This window comes from Nicotiana tabacum, chromosome 13, assembly GCF_000715075.1.
Source record: "Nicotiana tabacum cultivar K326 chromosome 13, ASM71507v2, whole genome shotgun sequence".
Classification (NCBI taxonomy): domain Eukaryota; kingdom Viridiplantae; phylum Streptophyta; class Magnoliopsida; order Solanales; family Solanaceae; genus Nicotiana; species Nicotiana tabacum.
The window spans coordinates 81,344,345-81,367,983 of NC_134092.1; the positions used below are offsets into that span (position 1 = coordinate 81,344,345).

General features: G+C 39.4%; 2 protein-coding genes across 2 annotated transcripts; both read left to right on the forward strand.

Annotated features, from left to right (window-relative positions):
• Window positions 1-2,245: 2,245 nt before the first annotated feature.
• On the forward strand, window positions 2,246-2,737 carry LOC142168189 (uncharacterized). The gene has a single exon (XM_075228845.1). The coding sequence runs from the start codon at window positions 2,246-2,248 to the stop codon at window positions 2,735-2,737; it is 492 nt and encodes a 163-aa protein (XP_075084946.1).
• A 508-nt stretch (window positions 2,738-3,245) lies between these two features.
• Window positions 3,246-3,569, forward strand: LOC142168190 (uncharacterized). Its single transcript, XM_075228846.1, has one exon. It carries the CDS (start codon window positions 3,246-3,248, stop codon window positions 3,567-3,569), a length of 324 nt encoding a protein of 107 aa, XP_075084947.1.
• Window positions 3,570-23,639: the final 20,070 nt, after the last annotated feature.

The window sequence follows — 23,639 nt, forward strand, 5'->3', positions numbered from 1 at the left end:
GGGACAGAGTTCAGCAACCGAAGGTGATATCATCGACGGGATGGGAAAGCTGTTTGTGAATATGATTGAAGAATGTTGTGAAGGAACTGACATCAAGACACCGACTGTCAAGGATGCCAAACCAGGGGAAGAGCTACAGAATTGGAAAACCAGTCCATCTTTGGTTCGCCGGGACTCTTGGTAGTATGGAACTGTAAAAGTTTTCTTTTGAAAAGAGCACGGTCAATTGCGGCTTGTACCGTGCCTGTACCTTTTGTCATTTGCCTATTGTGAACGCTTAAGACATTCCTTTTGTGATGAAATAAAAAAAATCATTTTCCTAAATATTGAAACTTTGCTTTATCCCTTTATTTATACTTAGTTTTTATTTTCAGTAATCAAACCGATACAAAACCGCGTTCTACGATTATGACATGTAACGAACCCGCTGAGCGCAACGACCTGGATTACGAGGAATATGATGAGAGTATGATGCCAGACAATCTCCGGTAGGATATCCAACAATGGGAGAGTCAGAAAAAGCCCAATCTCGAGGAAACAGAAGTGGTCAATCTTGGAAGCGAAGAAGATGTAAAAGAAAACAGAATCAGCATTCACCTAGAAGCCGAGCATAAGGAAAAAATGATTGAGCTCCTCCGACAGTACGTCGATGTGTTCGCATGGTCCTATGATGACATGCCAGGATTAGGCACCGACATTGTCTCACATCGACTAACCACTGACCCTACCAGACCGCTAGTCAAATAGAAGCCCAGGAAGTTCAAACCTGATTTAAGTCTGAGGATAAAAGAAAAAGTGACCAAATAGATAGAAGCAAATGTAGTAAGGGTCACCAACTATCCAATATGGTTGGCAAACATCGTCTCAGTGCCCAAGAAGGACGGAAATATTAGAATATGAGTGGACTACCGAGACCTCAACAAAGCTCGTCCAAAGGATGATTCCCCTACCAAATATACATATCCTCATCGGCAAATGTGCGAAGCATGAACTGCAGTAGTTTGTGGATTGCTTCGCTAGATACCACCAAATCTTAATGCACGAGTAATACGCAGAGAAGACAGCTTTCACCACGCCTTGGAGAGTCTACTGTTATAGAGTCATGTCGTTCGGTCTCAAGAATGCCGACGCCACCTACATGAGGGCCATGATGACCCTCTTTCATGACATGATTCATAAGGAGATTGAAGTGTATGTGGATGAAGTTATCATAAAATTTTGAAGGAGTTCAGAGCACTTGGACGACTTGAGGAAATATTTCGAACGCCTACGAAGGTACAATTTGAAGTTGAACCCAGCAAAGTGCGCGTTCGGAGTCCCTGCTGGGAAACTATTAGGTTGTATTATAAGTAGGAAGGGGATATAACTTGATCCATCAAAAGTCAAGGCCATCCAGGAATTACCGTCACCAAAGAGCAAGAAAGATGTCATGAGTTTCCTGGGTAGACTGAACTACATCAGTCGTTTCATAGCCCAGTCCACGGTAATTTGTGAACCCATTTTCAAGCTGCTAAAGAAGGATGCTACCACGAAATGGATAGAGGAGTGTCAGAAAGCCTTCGACAAAATCAAAGAGTATCTTTCGAACCCGCCAGTGTTGGTTCCCCCCGAACCAGGGAAACCATTGTTGCTCTATTTGTCAGTCTCGGACAATGCCTTTGGTTGTGTGTTGGGGCAGCATGAAGAAACTAGGAGAAAAGAGCAGGCCATCTACTACTTAAGCAAGTAGTTCACACCATGCTAGGCCAAGTATACCATGATAGAACTCACTTGTTATGCTCTGACTTGGATTTCTCAGAAGCTAAGCCATTACAAGTCGACATACACTACGCATCTGATATCTCGGCTCGACCCGCTCAAGTACATTTTTCAGAAGCCAATGCCTACCGGAAAGCTAGCTAAATGGAAAATTCTCCTCAGAGAATTTGACATTGTGTACATAACTCAGAAGGCTATAAAAGGGCAAGCTTTAGCCGACCACCTCGCCGAGAATACAGTAGATGGAGATTACAAACCTCTTACCACGTATTTCCCTGATGAAGAAGTACTATTTGCCGGGGAGGATATTGCAGAATCATACCCTTAGGTGGAGAATGTTTTTCAAGGAGCAACAAACTTCAAAGGAGTCGGGATTGGGGCAGTCGTGCTTTCGTAATCTAGACAACTCTATCCAGCATCGGCAAATATAAGATTCCCTTATACAAATAATATGGTTGAATACGAGGCGTGCATCCTTGGAATCAGAATGGTAGTCGACATGAACATCAAAGAACTTTTGGTCATAAGAGATTCCGATTTGCTGATACACCAAGTCCAAGGAGAGTGGTCCCCCAAGAATGTCAAGATACTGTCGTACCTGCACCGTGTAAAGAAGTTATGTAAGAAGTTCACAAAGATTGAGTTCAAGCACGTCCCCAGAATTCAGAACGAGTTTGTCGACGCCCTTGCGACCTTATCATTTATGATTCAGCATCTAGACAAAAATTACATCGACCCAATCAAGGTAGATGTCAGGGATCAACATGCTTATTGCTTTCATGTGAATGAAGAACCAGATGGTAAACCATGGTATCACGACGTCAAGAAATTCCTTACGACCCAAGAGTACCCAGAAATTGCTACTAATGGTCAAAAGCGATCCCTCGGGAGGTTAGTAAACCACCTTTTTCCTCAACGGGGAAGTCTTGTACAGGAGGACCCCAGACTTCGGTTTGCTAAGATGTGTGGACGCCGCTGAAGTGACTAGACTGTTGGAAGAAATACATGTAGGGATGTGTAGACCCCACATGAACGGGTTCATATTAGCCAAGAAAAATTTGAGAGGTGGATACTTTTGGATGACTATGGAAAGCGACAATATCCGTTCCGTGCAGAAGTGTCACCAGTGCCAGATTCACAGAGATTTCATCCGGGTTCTACCAAATGAGTTAAATGTAATGGGTTTGCCCTGGCCATTCGCCGCCTGGGGATAGACGTGATAGGACCCATAGAGCCTGCAACATCAAACGAACATCGTTTCATTTTGGTAGCTATCGACTATTTCACCTAATGGTTCGAGGAATCTACATACAAAGACGTCACAAAGAAGGTAGTGGCAATTTATCCGAAACAACATCATCTGCAGATTTGAAATACCGGAGTCCATCATCACTGACAATGCTGCTAACCTTAATAGCGACCTTATGAGAGAAATCTGCGAGAAGTTCAGAATCATCGACCGCAATTCCACAACCTAAAGACCAAAAATGAATGGGGAAGTCGAGGCAGCCAATAAGAATATCAAGAGGATTCTTCGAAATATAGTGGACAATCACAGACAATGGTATGAGAAGCTACCCTTCGCTTTATTAGGTTATCAGACTACCATGAGAACATCCACTGGGGCAACACCATACATATTGGTATACGGCACTGAAGCAGGGATTCCCGTAGAGGTCAAAATACCATCCTTCAGAGTCATTCAAGAGGCAAAATTGGACGATGCAGAGTGGACACGGGTCAGGCAGGAACAACTCATGCTCATTAACGAGAAAAGAATAGATGCAGTGTGCCATGAACAACTATATTAGAACAGGATGGCTAGTGCATTCAACAAAATAGTGAAGCCTCACCATTTCACACTAGGGCAGTTGTTTCTGAAGAAAATCTTTCCCCATCAAGAAGAAGCCAAAGGAAAGTTTGCACCAAATTAGCAAGGTCCTTGCGTGGTTCACTGAGCACTGTCAGGTGGAGCTCTAATCCTAGCATAAATGGACGGAATAGTCAGCACGAAGCCTATCAACTCAGACACAATCAAGAGATGCTATGCCTGAAGACAAATAGAGTTAGGGTTTTTGATATAACAGAACTACGTTCAACCTGACTTCCCACAGAGGGATATGTAGGCAACCCACGTAGGGTTCTGTTTCTCTCCCCCTTTCTCTTGTAATAGAAAAACAAAATATCACTTTTGTATGTTGCTCAGGAACTATACCGACTTGATTTCCTCATAAAGGAATACGTAGGTAATCCTCATCGGATCAGTCGTCTTTTGTAATTGAACTACGTTCTGGCCTGATTCCACTTGGATACGTAGGCTATTTGAGTTAGACTCGACCATTTTCATTCTTTGTCTCATTATTTGGCATCTGTTATAATCAGACTATGCTTCGACCTGATTCCATTTGGATGCGTAAGATGCTTGAGTCAGGCTCGGTCATTTTCATCATATTTTATACCATCCCATGAACTACATTTAGACCTGATTCCATTTCGGATACGTAAGCAACCTGAAAGGGTTCAGTCAGAACCTTAGAAAAGCCTTTGTAATGCACACTTCTAATTTAGAATGCAGTCGCAACAGCAAGTGGCTGCATTGTCAGAGGCGTCATGAAAGATCAACATCAACAGAATGAAGTTCTCAAAGGAATACATTCGCATGTGGAGAACTTTTCGTAACATGTCATAATTTAGAACAACGACATTTGCTTTAAAATATATATATATATATATATATATATATATATATATATATATATATATATATATATATATATATATATATATATATATATATATATATATATATATATATATATATATATATATATATATATATATATATATATATATATATATATATATATATATATATATATATATATATATATATATATATATATATATATATATATATATATATATATATATATATATATATATATATATATATATATATATATATATATATATATATATATATTAATGCCCAAATTATCAAGGCCATTGATCATTAGATCCAACGTCCCAGATCCTATCTCTCACTATTAAACCTAGAGACCCCCTCCCCCCCCAACACCCAAAAAAACCCTAATCATTTCACTCAGAGACCTGGCCGCCTCTCTTTCCCTTTCCCTCTATTTTCTCTCAACTTCACGAACTCAATCAGTCACAAACCTTGCACAAATTAGTGCAAAGTCACAAATCAATAAGAGATTTCATCTCCTTTGCCTTCTGAATCCGCGAATCTTGCTGATTTTATTGCCATTTCATCACAGAAATTCGAAACCCCCAAAGCTTAACCCTAGACTCAAAGATGAAAGCTCAAATCGCCTGACATCAGTTACGATCTTTCAAATCGGAGCCTGAAGTCACCTTTTGCCTCCTGAAGTCCGTGAATCCTCCTGCAAATTCCTTTTTCAATCACAAAATTCAAACCTCTGAATCTTGAAACCCTAGACCCAAAGACGCAACATCAAGTCTCTGATGTTCCTTCATGGTTTGTCAAATAGGAGCATGCATGAAACCTTCTTCAGAAAATCATCATGGAATCCTATACCCAAAGGTCAAACACAGTGACCTCTGGGTTTTAGGGTTTGTCTATTGGTTCGAAGTTTCAACAACCAATTACCCCCCACTCAGATAAACTCAATACTGAATTCCCCCCTTCTATCTTCTGATTTTTACTCAATTTGCTATCATCATTAGCATGAGTCATCTTCCACTATCTTTGTTAGAATCCTGAAACCCTAAGGCATTGAATGCCACTATAAATAGGGCTTTCAATTCTCTCACCTAAAAAAAGGAGATAACCTAAGAACTAAGACCTAACACTAAAGAGATACACACACAAAAAACACTGAGAAGTTTAGCCTTAGGCTTCTCGGTGTTTTCCTTTTCCTTTTTGCTGAGTATTATCGCTGGTCCAAACTCGAGTGTTCTGGGAGCTTGAGCAACTGGAAAGAGCTTTCGTTTGGTCTGCTGCCCTAAAAAAGGTCAGCACCTCTCTCATTCTTCTCTTTTATTCGTTTCTTTGAATGAGACAAGCATGCGAAGTTAGGTTCTGTATGTTACAGTTGTTTTATGGTGTTTAACATGTTAATACTTGTGCTCTGTTAGTTTAATAATTATTTGTGATTAGTTGGCTTTCTTTGAGTCTCTAAATGATGGTCGATTATACTTATACTTGATTCTTGCTAATCTTATTTCCTGAGTTTCCGACAGTCTACATGTTTAAGTTGTTATATGATCATGTTCACATAAACCTTATAGCTTTGTTGGCATGTAGTAACTCTTATCCTTGCCAGTTGCATCTCTATAGCTTGTGAGTTTTTTGAAGTTTAACTTATATTCTGATAACTATAATTGAATAAATCTTAAAGTATTAAGTTTATATTCTTTATCCCTTTAAACCTTGGGCAGAAACTCTAAGTGTTCATCTGTCATCTCCTTTGTTAAGTATGTTAGACTGTTGCTGCTATGATCTTCCATTTTGTTTAGTTGCTTCTGTTAACATGATCTTATTTGAACTAAACCTATCTTTTCTTCTCTGTGTAATCCTATTGAACACATCTGTTAAAGCTATGTCATCTCTCCTTATAATGTGATCATGGTTCTGTTCCTTTCCCTTTGTTATAAAGGATGGTAATTAGATAAACTGAACTTAACTGTTTTCTTGATTAGTCAACACCCCTCAACAACATGCTTATTTAGTATTATATCTCTTATCTCTTATCTTTAGAGTCATCATGCATCTTTGAAAGGGCTGGTATGCATCTTTATCTTTTAAAGAATTGAGTCACACTGTCCTAGTTAAATGATAACTTGTAAAAAAGAAGCATGATCATCTTTGTATTTATGTGCTAACTTAGAATTAAGTTTGAGTTAAAACCTATCCTGATGCAGTGCCTATCCCTTCTCTGTAACTTTTCTTGATCCAACTCTCAAAATGTGTAAGGTTTCCCTGTCTTCATAAGGTCATTACTGACCTGAGATGTTTAAGTAGCTAATTAACTACTGCATGTTCTTACTTAATTCCTGATTATACATCTTGTCCAGAACTGCCTTATTCCTTGCTCTCCTGATAACTTTAAAACCAAATCCAATCTCTAATCCTCATAAAGATCCTTGCTGATATTATCTGAACTTGATGATTTGTTTGAAACTAATACCATTAGGTGTATGATTCTTAGGGATTTCCTATTGAGGTCTGTAAATTTGTGGGCCTACTGAGAAAGTTGATCATGTCTTAGACCTTTGAAACCTCTATATATGATGACTTATTGTTGTATTTCCTTACTCTAACTTTAGATTGTTTTAACATGTTTGTGATGCTTCTAATATTCATCTGTATGAGTTTCAGAATCAGATCTTTATAATTCATGTGATACTATGTTTGTTTGGTAATCCAGTATAGACTATATGTTCTTATGTTAGGAGGGAAAGTATGTATTTTGTGATAGTTAATGCTTTAGCGTTTAATTTACATTTGAAGGGCCTCATTGGCATATAAAACCATAATGAACACATGCTTGTTAGTGTTTAAGGATATTTGGGAGTGAAGTTTAATTCTAGGTTGGGCTGCCCTCCCCGGCACAAGCATTGCCCTAGGTCTTGAGTCCCTTGGGAATTTTAAAGTGTCGGGGGATCCAAAGGGAGCATCGACCTTGAGTGAAGCTTCCTCCTTAGCCCTTAATTCATTGACGTATTTAGTTCTTTGGGGGCTTAATATTTAATGACAACGAAAGGTTTTTAATGTGAATTATTTGCTAAGTAAAACCACCACATTAATATATAATTCCCATATTATTAATCATTTTCTTGTTTCAATTATTTTTTTATATACCTGTCATGTGTATTAGAATATGCTGAGAATATGGAGTATATTTCTAATGACCTTCTTTATTCTTTTCGGCATGTGTACATTTGGGCATGCTGAGTTCTTAAGGAACTCATGCCCAAACCAGTTCTTGTTGCATTTTTGAAGAGTCCAGTCTTGCCATGGCTGCATCTCTCAAGTCGCTGGGCCTACCTTGTTGGGAACCAATCATCAGAGTCGAGTCCTCTCTCCCTTCTTCTTTTGTTATTGTTCATTATTTTCACAACTTAGGTTACCGCCTTCATATTTTTCGCTTACTGCCTTCGTTGTTATCATATTTTGTTCTCATATATCTAACACCCATATATTAGATTATGTACTTTACTTTCATGCTCTAGTATCACATGAAACTTAGGCAAACCTTAACTAATATAGGACTTAAAAGGAAATAGCTAGTAATTAATCTTCGTCTTCCTGTTAATTCCAACATGTTCATCTTATACACTCACTCTTTCTTAATGATTTTTGAAGCTCAGGTCCTTAATCAGAATGGCAGCCCGTTTCCAAAGAAAATTAGGAAAGAATCACTGATTTTCACTAACAAGGAATAAAATCAGATTTTCATAAAAAAACAGTAACAGACAGTCTCAAATGAATTTCCATAGACTCGCTTCTTCAGATATTTTGAAAACCAAGGTACATTTGAAAATCATCTTTCTTACAAACAACTCTTAAGCTTAATCTAGCAACTATTCTTCAAAATGCTTACTTTCATGACATAATAATTACCAACCTTAAAATCTTTATCACTTTTAAAACCCTCTTAACCTTCAATAACTCTTTATAATCCTATACCCCTTCCAATGTCTTATATGCACTCCTTTTAACATGTAGTAAACCATGCCTTAGTGATGATTAAGCATAGTCTAAATAACCTGAGCCCTTAAAATTAATCTAAGTCCTATGGAGCTACCTCAGGTAGATTTTAAGGGGTGCCTAATACTTTTCCCTTAGAAGAATAAAAACCCTTACCCATAATCTCATCGGTTTGCACAACTGTAATGAACATAACTTAGTAAATAAATAGGTACCCTAGTATATCTTTAAATATTAGGAGGCGACTCTCTTTCATCAACAATAGAGAAACCACAAGTTGAATCATGTCTTGACTAGTGTAAAATAGGGTGCAACAACATGATAACTCTGCTGGGGATTCACACTTAGGTTTTGACCTTAGCAGACTTAGACTAATTTGGCTTCTAGATTTATTTATACCTTGCTTTGAAATCCCCTCCTTATTTTTTTGTACTGTTTATTCCATTCAGACAGTTAAATTTTTTTCATTTCAGACCTTGGCTGTAGTATTTTGTTATAGTAACTCATATACTTGTGAAACTAAATATTTCAAAATATATATTGCGAAAACGCACAAAATTTTAACTGACTCATTTTAGTAAATGGCAGCTTCTAAGCACAAGATCCAAGTTGATGACAAGAAGTTGCAGGACATGAACATTAAGTTGTCAGGTGCAACAACGTAACTGGGTAAGTGGTTGTATAGGCCTGCATTATGATATACGTATATGGCTAAGTCTATATATACTGACATGACATTAAATAATTCCCTTATATATGCTGGAGTGCATCTATGACTAGAGCACGGATGGGATGGGTCTAAATAAATAAAGGTATAACAAACATTAAACACAAGACTCAAGAATGAGGACTAACCAACAATTTCAACTGCCATGAAAGTTTGGCTATTCATTGATGCTAAAGCTGGTCAAATGGATAAAACATAACTTCTCAAGGAAAACATTAGTTGCTCACTCGACAATTAATGACACTGCTAAATTGAAATTAATTAAGCACTTGTAGCTAGTCTATTAATGGTGTAAAATGTCAAGAGTCTGAAGATTTGCAAAGAGGATGACTCTTGTCATAAATTGAAATCACCTCATCGAGGTTGCATGCTCTTTGAAGGGTTTCTAGTTCAGTTATAACTTGGTCAAGTGAAACCAATTGCAAAATACAAAAGATACTATGAATATACCCAATCATTTGCAACAATATCCGATCCAAGTAAATAACAAATTCGTAAAATTTGATTTTTAAATTCAAAGTTTCGAATTTTTTTAATGACTGTAAATGAAATTTAAACTCTTGTCTTTATATTACACAAACCCACACGATCTAATTTTCCGCTAGTCCTTGGCAGTTAAATCTTGCTGATTAATTTTTTATGTTACACATTTATGTATATATTACCATTGTATTGCATAAACCAAGTGCCTCGTGATTGATTTCATACATCGAGTCATATTTTAGTTTCAAACTTTAATTAACAGACAGACAAATAAGATAGAAGTTTCAAGATACCCTGTGCTTACGGATGTTTACCCGTAAAACGGTACAATTAAATTAATACGTTGTTTCTAGATAAGTGAATTAATTTGATCCTGAGATAAATAATGAAGAGTTACGCAATACTTAGCCTTAAGATATATGCGAAACAACAGAAGCAACAATTCCGGGAACAAGATTTCCGGGCTCAACAACAAAAGAATTGAGAAATCAGAAGATAAGATTGGATTGAGCTTTGTATAAAATATAGTATAAGTTTGCCAGAAAATTCTTCCCATTTATAATGACAACTGAGCTCACTATTTATAGCTATGAAGAATGTCTTAGGGTCGTGCCTTTCTTTAATGTCAATTATGAGCTGGGGCATTGAGCAGGATGTAACGGTGAACATAAATGCCAAATTTTTTATAACGGATAACTGCTCTTAATGCTATGAATACTCTCTATTGAATGCTACCGGGAGAAGAGCATTTATCACATATTTATGAGCATTATTCTTCCCGGTGACAAACAGTTGTCTTCAGTCTTCAGTCATCCCCATGTATTGTGTTCCATGTGTCCCTTTCTTGGACGGCCACGTGTCATAACATATTTTACCCAATATAGATAGGCCCCCTGCTTTCCGGTGACATAACTTTGTGTTACCGGAAAGTTAGTAGAAACACTTTATTGGCGAGAATTACTATAATTCCCTATGAAGGCTTCTGATGGTTGATTAGACGCATCTCTCTCTGCATTTAATGCCTCGAACACGCGTCTTCCCATGGTTCAACACATCTTTTTCCGATTATCTAGGTAATCCTGGCTATGAATTTAACCACAAAAACTTTTACTTATACGTGTCAACTTCCACCTTTATACTTCATATCTTTTTAAAATTCCTTCATCTAACTTGCATATTGTTTCTTCATCTTTTTTCTAATTCTCTTCAAATGAAAGACCATTTCTTTCCTACAATGGCTTCTTCCTCAAAACGTACCGGTTCCTCAAAAAGAAAAAACAAAGCCAATGACTTTGTTCCTCCAACAGTGGGCTCCATCATCCCTAGAAGTCTTATTACCACACAAGACTTCAAAGAGAAATTTTCTACTGCTAATTCTCGTACATGGGCCGTTAGTAGGTATCCTTCTTCCATACGTCCTTCGAGCATTCCTATCGTGAAGGAAGACTGTCGCTGCCATGACTTAGAAATTATCGCTCCTGATCTATTGGAGTGATTCACCCTTCCCAAGGAGGGTTTTACATATGTTTACACGTATCCCTTTACTTTGGGTGCGTTTTCTTTTAGCCGAGAGCTTGACTCCGTGATTGCGGAGTTTTGCCTCCGTTACCAGGTGTGTTTGGCACAAGTCAACCTTCTATGTGGAGGACGGTTGCTTGCCTTCGGCATTTGTGCCTGAAAACTGGAGAGGAGTTATCCTTAGCTCACATGATGAATCTTTATTCTCCCAAAATCTTCCGCGGGGGAATGATAAACCTCTGCAAATGTGGCCACCATGCTTTATTGTCTAGCATGGATGATGACAATGACCGTGGGTGGATGGAATGGTTCATTGTAATTTCCACCAACGATATTATTCCGGCAACTGCTTCATCCTTTCCGGCCGCTTGGAATCGCACTCGTAAGCTCTTTGTTTAGTATTTCCATTTACTAAAAACATTTTAATGGCCATATTGATCCTCCATCCTTCATTTTGTTTCAGCAACTCGATGGGTCCCACCGGTGATTGAAGGTTTGGACCGGTGGGTACAAAAAATCTTGGACGTTACGACGTCCGAGACTCGCTTGTGGAAAGAACTAACCCCTAAATACGGATGGAAGGCCAAGAATAATGGTAATTCAAACTCATCTTGTTTCAATTTTTCATGTAAAGAACTTGATTGATCTTTTCTAACCTGTCTATGAAATTAGGTCTACCCGTTGGCTCTGTTGTTGTTCCCGAGGATGATGTCTTGGCTGATCCTGCTGATGCAGTGAGGCTGCTTCAGGAGGCGCTTACTCGAACAAGTGGCTTCGGGCCTGCTTCGAGAGCAAATGCTTCTTTTCGGAGTCCTCGGCTGGAAGACAAACAACCAAAGAGAAAACGCTCCTCTACAGCTGGGAAAAGAATAAAAGGGCAAGGACCGATGCCCCCGAGTCATCTCCGATAGCGATAGTGACTGGCCCTCCTACCGGGCCGGTTATAGACACCGCGATGATTGATGATGATGAAGAAGATAGTGATGAGAGAGCTTCTCTACATAGAAGACGACGATCCTCATCATCTCAATAAGATGCTCAACCTGTTGAGAGAGTTACACCAACCGAGGATGATGCCTAGGCACTTTGGGCAGAATTTGATTTAGTAGATAATGTCAACTCCCGTTTTCGGGCCCCAGTTGCTGTGTCCGGTACTGCGGAGCTGTGCACCGGACCCTTTCCGTATTTGGTTGGCGAGCATCCAACAACTAGCACCGCATCTGATGCAGCTGCTTCTCACTCTTCAACTCCATCAGCTTCATCTCCATCTTCACCAACACCAGGAACTGCTACATCACTTCCATCTTCATCCATTCTTCAACCAGCAATTGCTACACCACCTCTGCCGGTCGCGTCTGACCACGAAGAAGGTGTTCCTCTTCTACAGTACCCAGTTCATGGGAATTTGGGGCAAAATTATGTTGCCCCTTCTGAAGATCCACAAAGGAGGAGGAATATTACTGTTTCGGTCTCTACGAGATACAACTTGCTATCCTGGCCGGTAGAGCTTGATAATTATCTGAAGCCTTTGGCTTCAGAGAAAGACTAGGAAAAGATTCAAGCACTATCGGGAGAGTGTTTGTTGAACAATATTATACATAACGCCGCAGTGGTACGTTCCTTTCTTCCTTTATTACTTCTTCTGTTTATGGGTGTGAACACCTCCTGAATTTTACCCTTATAACTTTGTAGTCCAACTTTCTTGCTTCTGAGGGCCTTCAGAGCTTTATACATGAAAAAGAAGAGATTATCTCTGCATGGGATCATCTTTGGCAGAGCAAGAGCAACATGTCGCTTGCCTTTCGGAACTGGAAGCCAAAGCCGCTGAGGCTATTGTATTGGAAGCTCGTTTGCGGCAGAGTGAACAAGAAGTAGTAACCTTTAGCCAAGAAATTGGTCCTCTGAGGGTTAGACTTGACGAAGCCAGGGCCAAATGGGTTGAAGTCCATAACACCGTTCTTGCTGCAACCGAACGTGAGGCTGCCTCCGCTGAAAGAGTGATTAACTTAGAGGCAGCGTTGAACTCCAAAATTGAAGAGCTTGCTACTGTAGGAAAAACGTCCGACTGGAAGAGAAGTACAGGAAAACTATCGAGCATAATAGGCTCTTTAGTTTAACTGTCCGCGACCTTGATGTCACCCTCAAATCTGCTAGGTCCGCCCGGGAAAACCTTTCTGCCGAGGTAACCCAACTCAAAGAAGAACTCAAGCGCCGATCAACTTCCCTCGATGTTGAAAAAACTTACGCCATATACACCATAAGGAAAAAAAACCTTGGAAGAGGCCAAAGCTGGTGTCATTGATTTTGATGCTGAAATTGCTAAGGCCTGCGAGCTTGAGTTAGCTGATAAAAGTGGACTCCCATCGAGGTCTGATGCACCTGGTCCTTCTGGTTCCGATTCCGAGTTTTCGGGAACTGAAGAATAATCGGAGGATGATGATGCCGAAGGGCAAACTGGTGAAAATGTTGAGCCATCGGTGAATTCGACTACTTCTTCCGGGGGCCTAGACACTTCTCTTCCTCCTGGTTCCGGAGACAATGCAGTTTAGCTTTTATTTTCTTTTTCTAGTTCTCGTATCTATGCCATTTTGTCATATTTTTGTAAATAAAACATCTTTTGCTCAAGTATTGTTTGAGTCTTCTCATCGTTAGAATATTCATGAAAGCCTTTAGTCTTTGCATTTTCTTTAAGAATTTTGTGCAGACTTTTTTGCGTCTTATTATGTGAAACTTTTGGGTGTATTCTCCCCGAAAGAATTTTTGGCTCCAGGCATCAGCCCTTTTCTGTGAGGGCTTTGATAAGTAATTGCACAAGTTTACTTTTTACGTCCTTTTCGTATGCGGCTTCGGGTGTATTTTTCCCCGATGACATTTTTGATTCCGGGCATAAATTCTTCTGGAACCAACCCTTTAATGTCAGAGTTTTTATAAGAGAGGGCCCTCTTATGTTTACGGTGCTCTTGAAGAGGACATCTTCTGTTCATTACAGCACTAGTATTTGAAGTACTTGTTTAACTTTCCAATGACAACGTTTATTCATCGTTCAGACAAGAAACAAGATAAAAACAAAAGGATTTTATTTTATTCCTTCTATTTTCAAAAAATACATAAGCATTTGCTATGCTGAAAAGAAATTGTTATTACTTGTGGCTAACTTGTACAACTTGTTTCTACGGGGTTGTTCGCGCAGTCCCCAGTCCCGATAATGTAACTATATTTCTGATTTTTCGTTCCTGGTTGACGTGGCAATCATTGTTGCCGTATCCTCATATTATCCCCCCCCCAGTGTTCGAATGGGAATTGGAACACTGGAAGTCTTGTTTCTTCGAAGATTCCACTAATACATTGCTAGATAATCCTTAACTTGGTAACACACTTTACTTCCCCTTAGGAATTTATGCTATAGAGCGAATAACTATCCAACAACCCTCTAGTGGTTTGTGCTCGTGTATGATCAGTTAACCTTTGCTCAATAGCAAACTTAACTTCCCGGTGGGAATTTGCTATAGAGCTAAAAATCGTCTAACCATCCCCAAGAAGATCTCTGCTTGTGTGCCTTGCTATAAAAGGTCTTATTGTTGCTGTCTTCGTAGTATGCTTTTTGTTGTTGCCTCATTAAAAACCTTGCCAGAAAACCCAATTGGGACAAATACTGAACGAAGGGAAAAAGAGTGAAGCACATACTTTCTGATCGGATAATGTTCATCAACAATAATATCATTTGAGGTGTGCCATATTCCAATTGCTGGGCAACTTCTCTCCATTTTGGTTTTACAACTCCTATGAACCTTTTCCGGTGATAGCTGAAACCTGGTATGGCCATTCTCACGTTAGACCTAGCTTCTCGGCGTTGAGCTCCTTGGTATTGTGAGTTACTTTCCTTAGGACCAAGTCACCTACTTTGAAATAACGGAGGTTGGCTCTTCGATTATAATACTGCTCCATTCTTTGCTTTTGAGCTACCATTCTTACATATGCCAATTCCCTACGTTCATCGAGCAGTTCCAAATTGACAAACATTGCTTCGTTGTTCGATTCTTCTTTTGACTTGATGTATCTCAAGGTCGGTTCCCCTATTTCCACCGGGATTAAAGCTTCTGCACCATACTCGAGAGAAAAAGTGGTTTCCTCTGTGCTTGACTTGGCCATAGTTCGGAATGCCCATAGAACTCTGGGTAATTCCTCGAGCCAATTTCCTTTAGCCGCTTCCAAACTTTTCTTGAGGCTTTGAATAATTATTTTGTTCGTCGACTCCGCTTGGCCGTTTGCGCTCGGGTGATAAGGGGAAGATGTGATCCTCTTTATTTTCAAATCTTGGAGGATCTTTGTAACTTTTGCACCGATAAATTGTGGCCCGTTGTCGCATGCTATCTCTTTTGGTATTCCGAACCTGCAAATTATATTTTTTCTCAGGAAATCCACCACTTTGCGCTCTCTGATTTTCTGATAAGGACCTGCTTCCACCTACTTAGAAAAATAGTCAGTTAAAATTAAAAGAAATCTTACCTTTTCGGGAGCCGGTGATAATGGTCCGACGATGTCCATTCCCCATTTCATGAATGGCGATGGATATAGGACCGAATGTAAGGGTTCTGCCGGTTGATGCACCAGTGGCGCGTAACGTTGACACTTATCACATTTCCGCACGAAGTCCTTGGCATCTTGTTCTATGCGGGACTAGTAATATCCTGCTCTTACCAGCTTCAACACCAAGGAATCTACACCTTAGTGGTTGTTACATATCCCTTTGTGAACCTCTCCCATGACATAGTTAGCTTCGGACGCTCCTAATCATCGGGCCAGCGGGCCTTGAAATTGTTTTTTATACTATTGGCCTCCCTTGAAGCTATATCGCGCTACTTTGGCGCGCAACGCCCAAGACATTTTTGGGTCTTCAAGTATCTTCCCATGTTCAAGATAATCGATAATTTCATTCCTCCAGTCCCAGACCAGACTAGTTAAATTTACCTCGTAGTAACCATCTGTATCCATGACTGAGTTCATCAGTTATACTACCGACCCGAATTCCGATCCCTTTGTTTCTGTTGTTGATCCTAGGTTTGCCAATGCGTATGCTTCTGCGTTTTCTTCCCTGGGATATGAGTAATTGACCACTCTCGGAATCGCGCCAGTAGAGCTTGAACCTCTACCACGTATTGTTTCATGTGCTCCTCTTTGGTCTCGAAGATCTCGTAGACCTGATTTACCATCAGTTGTGAGTCGCATTTGATTTCAATGACCTCGGAATCAAGTCCCCGGGCCAACTCGAGTCCTACAATCAAAGCTTCATACTCTGCTTCATTGTTAGTTAAATAGACCGTCTTGATGGCTTGCCTCAGGGTTTCCCCCGAAGGCGTGAATAAGACTATACCGAGCCTGGACCGTTTCATGTTGGAAGCTCCATTCGTAAATAAGGTCCAAACCCCTGATGTCGATTCTGACATCATCATTGCTTCCTTGGTTGCCTGAGGCAATAATCCCGAACTGAAATAGGCCACGAAGTCAGCCAAGACTTGCGATTTAATTACAGTCTTCGGCTTATATTCTATGTCGAACTCACTCATTTCAATGGGCCATTTGGCCAATCTACCCGAGAGTTTGGATTTATGGAGGATGTTCCGCAAAGGGAAAGTAGACACCACGGCTATCGGGTGGCATTGAAAATAGGGCCTCAACTTTCGATCGGCAACTACGAGAGCTAAGATTAGTTTTTCCAAATGTGGGTAACGAGTTTCTGCTCCCGTTAAAACTTTACTAACATAATAAATGGGAGATTGCGTACCTTCGTCTTCTCGGACTAAAACCGCACTTACCGCAACTTCCGAGACCGTGAGGTAAACCAGCAATGTTTTCCCTTCTTTTGGTTTTGAAAGCAATGGAGGGCATGACAAATATTTCTTTAAATCCCTCAAAGCCTGCTGGCACTCCGGGGTCTATTCAAAATTATCTTTTCTTTTTGAGCAGTGCGAAGAAACGATGACACTTTTTTGATGATCGAGAAATGAATCTGCTCAAAGCTGCCAATCTCCCCGTAAGCCTTTGGACTTCCTTCACGCTTGTCAGTTGGTCCGGGATATCTTCTATGATCTTGATCTTATCGGAGTTTACTTCAACCCCCCTTTGTGATACTAGTAATCCCAGAAACTTACCAGAGCTGACCCCGAACGCGCATTTCTCGGGATTAAGTTTCATATTATGCTTCCTTAGGATGTCGAAAGTTTCTTGCAGATGTTTAAGATGATCACCTGCATTTGAATATTTAACGAGCATATCGTCTATATAAACTTCCATAGTTTTTCCTATTTGAGTTTCAAACATCTTGTTTACGAGCCGTTGATAAGTGGCTCCAACGTTTTTCAACCTGAATGACATCACATTGTAAAAATACATACTGAAACTCGTTGTAAACAAAGTTTTTCCTGATCTTCCAGGTTCATCTTAATTTGGTTGTACCCGGAATAAGCATCGACAAAACTTATTAACTCGTGCCCGGCTGTGGCATCAATCATTTGATCGATGTTTGGCAGTGGGAATGAGTCTTTCGGACATGCCTTATTAAGATATTTATAATCTACGCACATGCAAAACTTATTATTCTTTTTAGGAACTACTACTACATTATCTAGCCAGTCTGGATATCTTACCTCCCAGATCGAACCGATATTAAGTAAGCGGGTTACCTCTTCTTTGACGAATTTATTCCTGGCTTCAGTGATCGGGCGCTTCTTTTGTCTTATTGGAGGTATGTTAGGATCCAAGCTTAACTTGTGTACGGCTACCTCTGTCGGGATACTTGTCATATCCTCATGCGACCATGCAAATCAATCGGCGTTAGATTTAAGGAAATTATTGAAGTCGGACCAGAGTTCCGGGTGCAGTCCTGTCCCTAGGTGGAATTTCCTTTCTAGGAATTCCTTGAACAATGCCACTTGCTCTAGCTCTTCCGCTGTGGACTTCGTCGCATTGGTTTCTTCTTGAACTTGGAAATATCTCGGCACCTGATTATCTTCTGAAGCCTGGCTCATTTCATCTAGTTCAGGAGTAGGTGTCGGGCCATGTAATTGCTATGCTACGTGTTCCTTTCCTTTTCTATTAGAGACCGAAATTGCATTCATCTCCCTTGCCGCTGGTTGGTCACCCCTTATCTGCTTAATTCCCTCGGGTATTGGAAACCTCAGCAATTAATAGTACGTTAATGGTACAACTTTCATCTCGTGCAACCATGGTCTTCCGAGAATGATGTTGTATCCCATATCACTATCTACCACTTCGAAAAGAGTTGTTTTCATTACTCCTTCAGCGTTTGTGAGTAATAAAATTTCTCCCCGAGTTGTCACACTTGCGAGGTTGAATCCGGCGAGGAGCTTTGTGGCCGGAATAATACTTCTGGTGAGTTTAGCTTGCTTTAATACTCTCCACTGTATGATATTAGCCGAACTCCCTGGATCTACTTAAATACGTTTAATCTTAAAATCTAGCACATTTAAAGAAATTACCAATGCGTCATTATATTGTAGCAGCAATCCGTCTGCGTCCTCCTTTGTAAAAGCGATATCGTCTTCCCGAAGCCTTTTGCTATGCGTTATTGATACTTTCATCTTTTTTGCTGCTGAAAAGGTGACCCCGTTAATCTCGTTCCCTCCGAAGATCATGTTGATTGTTTGACGGGGGGGATATTCTCCCACTTTCAAGGGTTCTGCGTTATCTCGGTTACGACTATAATTGTTCTTAGCCCGGTTGTGGACGTCTGCCCAGGCTGTTTCTTGAAACTCGAGTAGGCTCTCTTTCAATTTTTGGGAAGCGTCTGAACTCTTAGGATTCAATCCTTTGGTGAACGCCTCAGCCGCTCATTCATCCGGGACAACCAGGAGCAACATTCTTTCCTTTTAGAATTGGGTAACGAACTCTCGTAGTAGCTTGGACTCTCCTTGCGCTATCCTGAATATGCCGGCCTTTCGGGCATGTACTTTTCTTGCCCCGGCATAAGCCTTGATTAAAGAATCCGCAAGAATTTTGAAGGAACCTATAGAATGCTCGGGTAACAACGAATACTACGTCAAGGCCCCCCTCGTGATGGTTTCTCCAAATTGTTTCAGCAGCACAGATTCAATTTCGTGAGAAGCTAAATCATTCCCTTTTATCGCTGTTGTGTAGGTGGTAATATTAAACTGCTTCAGTATTAACTCCGGTGTTGCACTTGGCTTGTACGGCAATTGAGTATACTTCTTCGAGTCCGGGCCTTTCAGCACTAGTGGCGCGCCTAGGATCTAGTCCATGTGGGTGTTTTCTTCCCTCATGCACCGTAAAAGTTCGTTCTTTAAAGAATCATTCTCGTTCTTGAGATCGGATCTGTTTCCCCTGCCCCATCGGAGCTAATTTCACCCCTGGGAGTTTTGTTGTCGATCCTCCGCGTTTCTTGATTCGTGGGAATCCCGAGAGGGATCGGATCTCATCTGTTTGCATTATTTGAAGCTCCCAACAATGCTTGCTTTAATTCCATCATAACTTTATCTTGTCGCGTGAGGTGTCCTAGAATGATTGCTTGTTGCTCTTGCAAGACCCTTACCGTGTCGATGACATGCTCTTCGTCGATGTCATCGGGAGTGGTCCCCCTAACATGTCGAGGATACTTCCTATCATGCATTGGTGTAGCGTCACTCCCTTCATTATGGGTATCGCTGATTGAGTCCTTGGGATGAGGCTGATCCCCTCGAATCTCGGGGTTGTGCATGTCGTTAACAGTGTTATCTGCCATTTCTTATAATTTTTTCTAAGACAAAAATGATCAAAACACATTAGTAAAAAAGTCAAGGATCAATTTAATTACACGGCGGGCGCCAAACTGTTTACCCGTAAAACGGTATAGTTGAATTTATACGTAATTTATAGATAAGTAAATTAATTTGATCCTGAGATAAATAAATAATTGAAGAGTTATGCAATACTTAACCTTAAGATATAAACGAAATAACAGAAGCAACAATTCATGGAACAAGATTTCCGGGCTCAACAACAAAAGAATCGAGAAATCAGAAGATAAGATTGGATTGAGTTTTGTATAACATATAGTATAAGTTTGCCAGAAAATTCTTCCCTTTTACAATGACAGTTGAGTTCACTATTTATAGCTATGAAAAAGTTACTAGGGTCGTGCCCTTCTTTAATGTCAATTATGAGGGGCATTGATGATGAGGTAACGGTGAACATAAATACCAAATTCTTTGTAACGGATAACTGCTCTTAATGCTATGAATATTCTCTATGAATGCTATCGGAAGAAGAGCATTTATCACATCTTTATGAGCATTATTCTTCTCGATGACAAACAATTATCTTCACTCTTCAGTCATCCCCCTGTCTTGGGTTCCATGTGTCCCTTTCTCGGATGGCCACGTTGTAAGCACGTAATTTTTGACCTGCACATTAAAATTACCTTTAATAGTCCTAGTATTTTTAGAATATTTATTTGAGTTTATTTCTATAGGACTTCCCTTTATTATTAATTTTAATTCTATTTTAAAGCACAAAAATTGAAAAATACAAAAATAGTTTTATTTTTTCTATTTAATTCAGGTATTAGGTATTTTTATAAGGATATTATTTTTAACCCATTTTGTATTTTAGTATAATCCTTGAAAATACCAAAAAGAGTTTCATGTCATAATATAGTTGTTTTAATTAATTAGGATTGATTTTATATTTTTATAGTATGATATTTTAGGAAAAAAATTAATATTTTAGCTTTGTAGAATTAAAGGGCCACTTTAAAGGCAAATTTGGCCCAAACTTGAGCCCAACTTCTGGCAGCCCACTCCTCCCTTTAGCCCATGTACCCATTCCCTAACCCACAACCCTTTTATAATAAAAATAAAACCTAAATCCTGAGACCCCGGAGCAAGCTTGTCTCCTTCCAGAGTTTCATCCATTTCTTTCTTTGATGAACATACACCTCACCCAAAAAATTAAAAAAAAAAAATGCCGCCTCCTTCAAGGACTCAAATCCTCTCCGCCAAAGCAGCGACCACCATCACAGTCCTCTATCACTTTCTTTGCCAAAGCTTCAATAAATTACAAAGCAGAGATGGGTTAAACATTAAGGATAAGTTTCGGGTTAGATCTAACTCCGATAAAGGTTGTCGTTGAGGTCTTGAGTTGCCGGTTCCGTTCGGATTCACCGGCAAAAGCTCCGGTCAGAGGTTCACTCTTGTTCGAATTTTAAAAGAAGCAGTCCAGCAATTGTAAAGGTTCATTATCTTCTACTCTTAAATAAATTTTGTAACTTCGACTAGCCTTAACGGTGTTTCATTGAGTTACCTGTTTAATTATGTTAATGTGAGATGAACAAAACTACGTTGGCCACGTTAATTTTGATAGTTTCTGTTTTCATTAATGTGTTAATGAGGGTTCTGTTTCGATGAAATTTAATACTAAAAATTTGGTAAGGTTTGCTACTTAAAACTTTAGTTTCATATGTTTACTTGCATTAAACATGAATTTCACGTTGATATTTTCTTATTCTGACTTAAAAGGTTGATCTCCGAAAGCTTGCTCTCGCTGTTGTTTGTTTTAATCTTTTCTATAATGCACATGTGAGGCCCATTACCATTCTTTTGTGCTGATTAGTGTAGTTAAATAGCTTTTTTTTTTTGCTCTAAAGGAAAAGCAAAGCAGCTTTAACTTTGAGAAGGATACTGAAATACTATTGATTTATCTTTGTGAATTTTACTTGTTAATTGCTCTATATTTCTCTACACATCCTAAAGCTGCTACATTTTTGTTTCTTTATGTTTTTAAGCTAGGGATAATGTTGTGTTCTTACAACGCTTGATACGGTTTAGGCACTTTAGGCGCAATTAATAATAAATCATCGTGACCATGGGTACGGTTCCTGTGTCATGGTCACGATCCATAAATCCAAATTCAGGTGTGCATTTCATGTGACCCGAACGTAACTTCTCATAGTAATAAAAATAAACATGTCGTAAACCGCGGGTGCATTTCATGTGGTGCAGTTTGTAATGTGTACCAAAACGACAAGTTTATGACATCGTGACTTGTTCCAGAAATAATTCCATAAATATTAAATGCGGTTCATAAGTAAAAAATGCACAATAGGTTTCAAACATGCAATAAATCAAATAATTAGGTCAATTATTAATAGTTGAGCGACCGTGCTAAAACCACGGAACTCGGGAGTGCCTCACACCTTCTCCCGGGTTAACAGAATTTCTTACCCGATTTTCTGGTTTCGCGGACTTCAAAATAGAGTCAAATTTTCCTCAATTTGAGATTTAAAATAAACCGGTGACTTGGGACACCATAAATTATTCCAAGTGGCAACTCTGAATAAATAAATAATCCCATTTTGATTAATGTCTCTTTAATTGGAAAAACTCTCATATCCCCTATTTCTTCGGAAAAAAGGAGGTGTGACAGCTCTGGCGACTCTGCTGGGGAAAAGAACCTAGAATTTCTGGTTCAGGGTTCAAAATTCGAGCTTAGAATAACTGTTATAGTTGGATTTTGTTTATTAACTGATTTTTACGTGTTTGAGCCTAATGTGCTAAATGCCGCTTTTTACTGCTTTGATATTGTTTGAACTGTATATAAAACTGTCACGAAACCCTTCTTCTCTCTGAGTCTTCTAAATCTTCTGGGAAGTGTACGCTTCGCGTGGCTTCTTTTCTGTTAGAGTCATATTCTAAATTTAGAACGAGGTTCGGACAAGTTGCAAAGCCGGTGAAGCTTCTGTATTCCCGGTACACTGCCCCCCCCGGCTCGAGTTGTCCATTCGGGTAAGCCAGGTCTAGAACAATACACCAAGGATTTAAACTTAGAATAACATAGCCTCATGCCGGATCCCTAGTAGGAACGTTTGTTTGCATCACGTGCATTTGACTTTGGGACTCAACATATGGGTTGGGTCCGTCCAGGACAGGTGTACCCAAATTAAAAGACCATCCTGATGCATTACGTGCTACTTGTATATTCATTTGTTTCGGGTTGTATGTTGACCGACTTCTAGAATAGGGAAAGAAAATCAAGAAGAAAAAAAACAACAAGAGTGAGGTAGGTATTTGAAACATTTCGAAACTCTGCCGAAATTTTGAAAAAAAAAAAGAGAAAATAAGCCAATGTTTTCAAAATTCATGTTTTTCCTATTCCGTCAAAACTGACCGAACTACGCGGGTCTGATTCTCACCGGATGTGAGATACGTAGATAAACCTCATCGGTTCCGGCCCACAATTTTAAAAATCCAAAAATATTTTCATTTACTTCCTCCCTTAGAAAAGTCATCCTTTGAGACCCCATTTTTTAAAAATCCAAAAATATTTTCTTTTAATTCATTTTTTAGGAGTCTTTTTTTTAGAAAATCCAAAATAAAATAAGAAAATTTTTAAACCAAAAAAATATTTTATTTGTAGGAGTCTTTTATTAGAAAAAGAAAACAGATGAAT

Bases quoted from the DNA above. Each gene is read 5' to 3' on its own strand.
- LOC142168189 (XM_075228845.1), top strand. From the start codon at position 2,246: ATGGTAGTCGACATGAACATCAAAGAACTTTTGGTCATAAGAGATTCC.
- LOC142168190 (XM_075228846.1), top strand. From the start codon at position 3,246: ATGAATGGGGAAGTCGAGGCAGCCAATAAGAATATCAAGAGGATTCTT.